An 8,812-nucleotide genomic window follows, 5' to 3' on the forward strand; every position below is an offset into this window, starting at 1 on the left:
AAAAGCATGGGGAAAAAAAGAGCGAATTATATTTGCAGTTCTTTTCCATTTTGTCTGACAAAGCTCCATTGAATAGAAAGTGGGGTCTCAGAAAGTGTGCAAAGAACTCCCCAAATTAGTGCTTTCCGGAGGCGTTCCATCACAGACAATTTGGGTGATAAGGATTGTGCAGCCTGATACAATGAGGGTCACCAGACATCTGGACAGGCAGAGGACACAGGCAATTGGAAAGGATGTCAAATGGGGTGGGGGAGGACACACTAATTGTTTACTTGGCATCCCTGACAGAAAATAGTGAAAAATGGCCAAAAAAAAAAAAGTACTTAGGCCTATTACATATACAGTATATGAAATTACTTTTTCCAGCGTCAGAAAGACTTTTTTAATCGCAAGGTGCTAGAGCCGATTAGAACGCAAAACTGATTAAGGTCTTGTCAATTTCAGACAGCAGCAAAAGCCTGCCAAACGGTACTAATCAACTAATTAAGGTCCCAGAGCTGAGCTTGTTAACTTGGGGTTAGCACTTGCTAGGGAAGCTGAGAAAAGCTGCTCAGCAAGAGAAAGCTTGTTACTCAAAAAGCCCGGCAACGTTTAAGGCTACGCCTGCCAGAGGGAGGGCATTGTGGGGGGTCTGGCAACCCTAGATGAAAGGGAAGAGGCTCACGTTTGGATAAGACTAATGGCTCTTTTCCCTCAACTTATAGGTTGGATACACGATGACACACAATGTCCGTGTATTCTAGACGTTCTCAGGGCATAAAAGCTGAAGGACCCATTTCTAGAAGAAGCAGGACTGAAATAAAACTGCCTGACAGAAAAGTGACATCAAGAAAGTTTCTATCCAGGCTTTACCTGATGTGTAAAGGTCTGTTTTCAGAATACAAAGAATTGCAAGACTGTAATAGTGGATTTTTCCACTGAAGGTGTGTTACTTGATCTCTGATGTACCTTCCAAGACTTTGGATGATTTGTATGATTTCAAGATGCATTCTTCCAGAATTCTAATAATGGAGGTAGTACCTTGTTTTTTCCCTTTTGAGAAAAATGTATTTTTCAACTGAACATTGCTATTAAGTTCTCTACATCTTTGTTTATCTAGGATAAACAAAGATACTGCCAGATAAAAATGTATTTTTGCTTTTTATAAAAAGGAAGTTGAAATTGCAGAGGAAGGAAAGTGGTTGATTGTAAAAAACATTCCTCAGGAGCCTTTGTACAAGATCTAAAATTCTTAGCACCTTGGTCTTCTATACAATTACAGTTCAGTAGAGGTGGGAACAGAACACATCAGATTCTGAGGTGATGTATCAGATTGAATTTTTGATGTAGCATTTTATTTGCAAAGCCTTTACCTCATTGTGTCCACCTGCCCCATCAGATCTGGCAGAAGCAGCATGCTATGAATGTTGTCAGTTAGAGTGCCATCTGGTAGGACCCAGGAAGAGAGCCTTTTGTGTTGTGGCACCTGCTCTGTGGAACATCATCCCTTGAAGACCAGATTGGCCTGACCCTACTGGCCTTTGCAAGGCCCTGAAGAATGGGAGAGTCAGTTAGAGCCTGTAAAGTGGTTGTGTTGATGTTTATTTATCTTGGCTGGTAGTTATGTGTTCACTGTTGGTTTTAACTACTCTTAGCAATTCAGAGTCACTCTGATGAGATGGGGAGCCATATAAATGGAATAAAACAAATATGCTTTAGAACACACAATCAAGCGTTCAAAAAAACTTTATTGATATATGGAACATATCAATCAAGCCTACATTTAGAAGAATGTATTTGGTCTCTTGGTAGTGAAGCGTGGCTTATGCTGACGGCGCAGTACTCTGTGTGGCAGAGGGAACTTAATTTTAGAATCCTGTGGAAAGAGGTTAAATTTCATTAGAATCCCAGATAAAATTTCAGTAGTTTGGGTACTATTCAGAAAGTTAAGAACAGATACTTTCTACTGCATTAGCATATATATTTTAAGATTTTTAATGTAAGTACAGAAAATTATTTAATCTATGCAAAATACAGGATGGACTCCTTAGAGAACCCAATAATTATCAAATGAGCTCTTTAAAAGAACAAGGCAAGTGACTATGTTTTTACTGTTTTAAGCAAGTATAACACTTGCTTAATGATAAGAAATAGGATCATTTTGGAAAATTATTTTGCTGTTTTAAAAAAATGAAATACTAAGTTTTAGAATTGTAAGGCATGTAAACATTTTTTTTAGTATTGAATATATGTAAGTATTTGTTAGGTTTATATCTCACTTTTCCTCTAGGAATTCAAATTGGTGCACATAGCATTCTTCTTCAGCTTTTTCCCAACAAACCTACAGGGGCAGGTTGGGCTAAGACATAGTAACCCAATTGTTTTGTAACTCCCTGAATAGAATATGTCTGTGACTCCAAACTAAAGGAGGATTCTCAATATATATGTATTCAATATCTTCTTACAGTCACTGACCAGAATTATAAACAGTTTCATAGAAAGTTACAGGGCTCAGAGAAGAATTTCCAAATTACACAGCTTGAGAAAAAATAAACAAAAAAGCTTATTTTAATACATATAAACATATATTTAAATTTGCTCTACTTACATGGAACTGTTTGACAGCAGGTCTGCGGCATTTGCTGGCAGCAATCTCTTCAACCTTCATGATCTGAATAGAATGAGCACGGGCTCTATGACGTGCTCCCATATCACGATCTGCAATTCATCAGTGGAATTATACAACATTTTAATAAAAGAATTGAAGTATTCAGCTTTGATCTAAATACCCTTATACCAAATTCCATATAAGAACAATATTTATTGTATAATCTTCAATTTCACTTTCAAAAACACTTCAGTTCTTGAAAGGCGACAAGATATATTTAATATCTGCACACATGACAAGAACATTTTATTACAAACAATGCTCTTTGGGTTTGCATGCAGTTTAAAATTTCAAAACCAGTACTTATTTGTGGCTCTCTTGTATAAGCTGACCAAACAGTATTAGAGGAGAATCAACAGATTCTGGGAATGAAAAATGTAATTACTATATTCAAACATTTGTATCCAGAACATAAGAACGTTTAGAATTTTTTTTAATAAAGTAATTTATGACATAACATGTTACTTGTACTTCTTTTCAAATCAGGTGGACTTGAATTTTGGGGTTTAAGGGAAGCTAAATATGCAACAAACATTCATCTAGGAATTCAACTTAATCAGATATAAGAGTTGAATTTATATGGGAAGGCTTAAATTACATTTAGTGATGTAATCCTTGGTATGTCTGCCTTAAGATATCCAAATTTAACTGCTTTTCCAAGAAAGTGTATGGATCTCCAAGCTTTTGAGTTTTTTATTTTTTATTTACAAACTTCATATTTAATATTTTTTAAAAAGCATTAGTTATTAATATATGTATTAATGTGTAATATATATAAACTAATTAACAATATAACTATACTGCTATTGTATAAAAGATTATACACTTTTAAAAAGAAACCTATTATTTAAAAAACTATATGAGGGGGAAAAACTATATCAAGCTACCTGGGGGGGAAGGGGAGACAAAAAAAGAAAAATCTTAGGAAAAAATTAAAACATGAACAAAACTTAAAAAAACCCCACACTTAAGTTCTACTAAATACATATATTTTAAAAGCCCATTTAAAGAATATATACATATACATCAAGCTACTCAAATTATATAACTTCCTTCAATTTCAACATTTAATTTTTAAGCAATGAAGTAAACCTAGATCACAGAGAATGATATTGTCCATTTTTGCCTCTCCTTCTGTACAAAGCTAATTCGAAGACTGACAATTGAAATATTTTATTAAATCAATTTTTAATGTCTGGGGCACAAGTATTCTTCTATAACTACATCATTAACTTTTTAGCAGCAAGTTCAACAACAACACAGCCAAAGTTCCTCGAAGATTGAAAGATTCCAGATTTTGGAGACATTTGTTTAACAAAACACATCCAAGTTTAACAAAACATCCATCCAAGAATGTGGTTCACCATTCTTAATATATAACTGAGAAGGAATTATAAGTGGACATGTCCATTTCATATGTATCAAAGTTTCTTCAAATTTATTACATCTCTGGCATAGAAGGGCAATGTTTTTAAAGCACTGTTTGAGGGGTCTAATTGGCCCCTATCAAAACGTTTTGCTGAACTAAATGAATTTTTAGGACACTAGAAACATCTAACATTAAATCTGAAGCCAATGATTGGGTAATATAGGATACTCCCAAGTTTCTATACCAAAGTTCTTGCATATTGTACAAATTTATTTTTGAACTTTTTTTATTTTGATAATAATTGTCAGTTTAGTCCCAATAAAAGCTTTCTCCAATCCATTCAATTGCTTTTAAGTTGACATTTTGGATTTTGAAATAGTGTCAGGTGGCTAGCCAAAAGTCAGTAACTCAAAAAAAACCCTTTACCTATCCAATTGGGAACTCTACAAAATGACTGTTACAATAGGTATGGCTAATTGTTCATTTCAGATAAATAAAACTGGTAAGGCTAAAATACAAGTACTCACCCAAATATCTGAATCCAAGGCCAATTATCAGTATGTCACTTTATGGAGATTGGTAGTATAGTGTTCACTGTGTTTCCCCCTATTTATAGCATCTGACTGCACCTTACATTAGTTTTTAATGTTTAGCAAATATGGGGTTAATAATTATTACACAAATATTCTTTCTTGCTAAGTTCAAATAGTTAAGTGATTTGACAGTTTAACTTATAAAATATTTAATATAGAACTATTCTATGATATGAGGTTTGGGTGATAGGCTTTTTTGTTCTAATTAGATAAGGCTACTTCTAACTCTACAGCCCCCAAACTCTGCACAATGAATTTCACAGGGACACCAAGGCATATTTTAAATTTTCGAGGGAAACACAGTGATACTTGACACTGTTGGACACTGTCAGAACTACTAGCTTAGGGTTGTTCACAGTTTTGATCTAGAGGCACCATGAAAAAATCAGTGAGACACTAACAGCATCCTGAATCGAGAAAGTTTGGGAACCTCTGTTCTAACTGGTATTTGTTACACTCAAAAGTCCTTTTTATGCCACAAGGCAGAAAATGTTTAATATGAGAAGCATTATTGGTCACAATAACAAATCAATTGGAATGTACCTTGATCTAATACTAGTTATAACCATAGCAGAAAACAATTAAAATCTGTGCATAAATTTATTAAATCACATATATATATGGCCACCCATCTCACAAGAAGTGACTCTTCTTGATAGATAAAAGAGTCTATCAAGTTCCAATATATAACACATTTTCAACAATTCCATGGTTTTTTTTTAAATCCGCACTCAGTCGTTACCGACTCTGAGGTGACTGCCTGGACAAGTCCTTGCAGTTTTCAAGGCAAGGTGTTTTGGAAGTGGTTTCCCAGTGCCTCCTTCCTAGAGCAGAGCCCAACTGGTGAGCACAGGAGGCAGGGTTTCCATTGCTTCGCGCCTTTTTCGGGCGTGCGCGGCTTCCGTGTTACCGGCAACTGCTCCCGTCTCCCGTGCAAGCACGTCCAGCATTTTTCCACTCACCGGAGTGAGAGTACCCATTTATCTACTCACGCAAGTTTTTGATCTGCTGGGTTGACAGGAGCTGGGGGAGGAAGCAGCAGCTCACTCTGCTCTGGGCTCGAACTGCTGAAGTGTCGACCATTTCTGGCCGGCAACTTTCAGCGTCATTAAGCCGCTGCGCCACCGCGTCTCTTTCAATTCCATTTTAACACTCTCTATTTGAGAGCCAGCTTGGTGTAGTGGTTAAGGCATCAGGCTAGAAACCAGGAGACCATGAGTTCTAGTCCTGCCTTAGGCACGAAAACCAACTGGGTGGCCTTGGGCCAGTCACTCTCTCTCAGCCCTAAGGAGGAGGTTAATGGCAAAGCACTTCCAAAATCTTGTCAAGAAAACTGCTAGGACTTGTCCAGGCAGTCGCTACAAGTCAAAACTGACTCAAAAGCACCCCCCCAAAAAAACAAAAAACCCCACCCTATTTACCATCACCTCAGTAAAAACACGGATCAATACATTAGGTACTTGTTTACAAGAGTCAAAGTAACAGAAACATTATATAAGACTGACACCAAGGAATAACAATTTTACAATACATATTCTCCTTTATGATAGTGGTATCTTAAGATGACCTAGTACTATGAACTGCTTCTACTTACAGCACTGTGTAACAGCTCCTGCAGTTGTTAAATCCCTGTATTCCCTGTACATATTGTGAGTTCCACTACGAGAATCATAGCGCAGCCAGATACCAAAGTTTTTCACCTTCAGAGGAGACTTCTCAAAAACCTAAGAGTATAAAATTAGCCATATTAGAATAGAAAATGAATCAGTGTTGTTTTAATTAACACATCAAATCTACAACAAATAAATCAGAATGAACATCCTAAAGCTGCAATCCAATGCCCATAAAATACATTAGGTTTTCTCTGGATCAGAATATACAGATTGAAGATGCAATAAATACCTAAGACTACATAAATCTAATGCTGGAACAAACTAAAATCTTTATGCAGAAGTCAGTTGTGTTGTATTCAAAAGGTTAATTCCTTAATTGTGTTTAGGACTATAACTTCAGGGTACCTATAATACTGATCAATTGCAAAGAGTGGCTACCTACCACTTTTATAGTTCCAATGGTTTGAGCTGGCAAAGGCAAAGGTGTCTACATGCAGTGGGTAGTTTTCCTCCTTACCTTCCTCCCATATTCATTACACGCATGCTTGTCTCTTCTCTAATTCCACTAGATACAATTCTAGTTTAAATATTATGATTCTGTGCCCAACTCAAAGGTGCTTTGAATCCAGCAAACCCAAGATTGGTCTCATTTATTCCTACTTCACCTTGCTTCATGGCTTGCTGCTACTGGCAACAGATTTATCTCTATAAACGTATTCACTGACCTATGGAAGGCCTTTTCAGATTACTTCTTAATTAGCATAGGAAGACATCCAGTCATACTGTAGCTATCTGAAGAAGCCAGGACTGGTTTGCTTATCTAGCATTCTATCCACAATAGTGATCAACTAGATGCCTCCAGATGCAGGACATGAAATTGATGGCCATTCACTCTTAATTATTGCTAATTATCCTCAATGTACTGCTTTACAAAGATTTCATTTTATTATTATCCAACTACATGGAAAGGACTACCTTACCTTGTAGCAGAAAATTAGCTATGGATTGTGCAGAGTTTAGCTTTCTTTTGCCTCTCTGCCAAGTATACTGAGAGAAATTAAAAAGGAAAACTTGGAAGAAAACTTTCCATACTATTTCTAATTTTAAAACAATTGTATAACTTGTATCCTATCTCCATTCCTGGAACAAGAGAATAGGGCAAAGAAACACAGCTATTACTTTTATATGTATCTTCAATAAACATGTCATTCATTTCATCAGCTGGGGCATGAAATGAACAGGGATACTCTAATCTAAAGCATTTTACAAAGACATGACAGTCACCCATCAATAATGAAAATTTTAAGGCAAATTTTCTGAAAAACAGTCTTAGTCCAGACAGTTCAGGTACTTGTAAATATTAGGAATAAACAATATTACAAAATAAATATGCTTTCAACAGTTAAAACTATTCCATTTCCTATTACAATACCTGTCCACAGTATACAATTTCCCCAGAAGATTTTTTCATCTTCTTCAGCTGAGAAACAAAATACCAGAACCGGGACTTTGCAACAACATGGTTAGGAGCAAAGATACGCATACGATAGAGAGGTGGTGTTGGGCATTTGGGAGTAGGAAGGCATCTCCCAACAACTTTATACTCCCGCAGCTTAAAGGAAAAAAAGAGAAAGAAACATTAATAAAAATCCATTCTACTTTTAGAATCAAAATGGTTTAAGAGAAGCATTCACTATAGCAAAAAAGGGGGTTCGCTATTTAGCTGCTTCACTAAATTACTCTCTAGAAAATAAAAAAAGACTGACCTCTGAATTTATGCTTGTCCCACAGGTGCTCATCAAGGTGAGTTAAAATGATTATGAGCAAGTTAAAATAATTCTTATCCAGATCTTAATTTAATAATTAACATAACTTTTGTGAACCTCAAGTACGCATTTAGTCGTAAAGTCATTCACTAAATCAAACTAAGCTCACTCCTCCCCATTTTCTGTAAGTTATACTCTGTAGATTCAGTTATAAGTGTTTTCAAAAATATTCAGAGAGGTAAAATACCTATTGCCTATTTGAAACGTGCCTGAAATCAGTCTTGGAAAGCGACACGAGGATGAGAGAAAAATCTAAAGATGACCTAAGTAGGATGGCTACGGTTGCATTTTCTTCGCAGCTCCCTCTCTACTACATTTTAGCCTGGTCACGGGAAAAAAGCAGCGAGCTGAATCCACCGACTTGATGCAGCAATTTACAGACCAACCCGGGCCCACGCTACAGGAAGCTGGCGCGGCTCAGACGGCCATATTGGGTGCTCACTCGTGGCAGAGAAAAAGACGACCGTAGGAAGGTTCCCGAACGGGGATTCTTTCCCCGCGTTTCTACGGTTCTTTGGCTCGCTCACGTTCCTTCAGGCAAGAAGGCGCCTCTCGCCGCGCGACGCTGTTGTGAGGCCGCACGCACGGTACTTACCGTGCCAGACGCCTTCATGATCTCGCCTCTCTCGCGGCCGCTCAGAAAAGGAAATTTCGCAGGCCCAGCGCGCCTCACGTGACCACCGCCGACGTGATGTACCGCCTTGCCGGAGAACGGCTATCGACCATTGGACTTAAGGAGCTCATTCTTATTGGATGTAGGAAAC

General features: G+C 37.1%; 1 protein-coding gene and 1 non-coding gene across 2 annotated transcripts; both read right to left on the bottom strand.

The window, feature by feature from the left end:
- Window positions 1–1,709: 1,709 nt before the first annotated feature.
- RPL18A (ribosomal protein L18a) lies at window positions 1,710–8,770 on the bottom strand. Its single transcript, XM_007433411.4, has 5 exons — window positions 8,644–8,770; window positions 7,655–7,834; window positions 6,204–6,333; window positions 2,588–2,697; window positions 1,710–1,855 (listed from the first exon to the last, which is right to left on the bottom strand). Exons 1-5 carry the CDS (start codon window positions 8,659–8,661, stop codon window positions 1,763–1,765), a joined length of 531 nt encoding a protein of 176 aa, XP_007433473.1. The 5' UTR covers window positions 8,662–8,770; the 3' UTR covers window positions 1,710–1,762.
- Window positions 2,801–2,929, bottom strand: LOC112541271 (small nucleolar RNA SNORA68). The gene has a single exon (XR_003085291.2). It is a non-coding gene; the product is annotated as a small nucleolar RNA SNORA68 (small nucleolar RNA).
- Window positions 8,771–8,812: the final 42 nt, after the last annotated feature.

This window comes from Python bivittatus, unplaced genomic scaffold (genome assembly GCF_059951505.1).
Source record: "Python bivittatus isolate LINGU-HERP-01145 unplaced genomic scaffold, Pbiv_v1 ctg000330_np1212, whole genome shotgun sequence".
NCBI classification, from domain to species: domain Eukaryota; kingdom Metazoa; phylum Chordata; class Lepidosauria; order Squamata; family Pythonidae; genus Python; species Python bivittatus.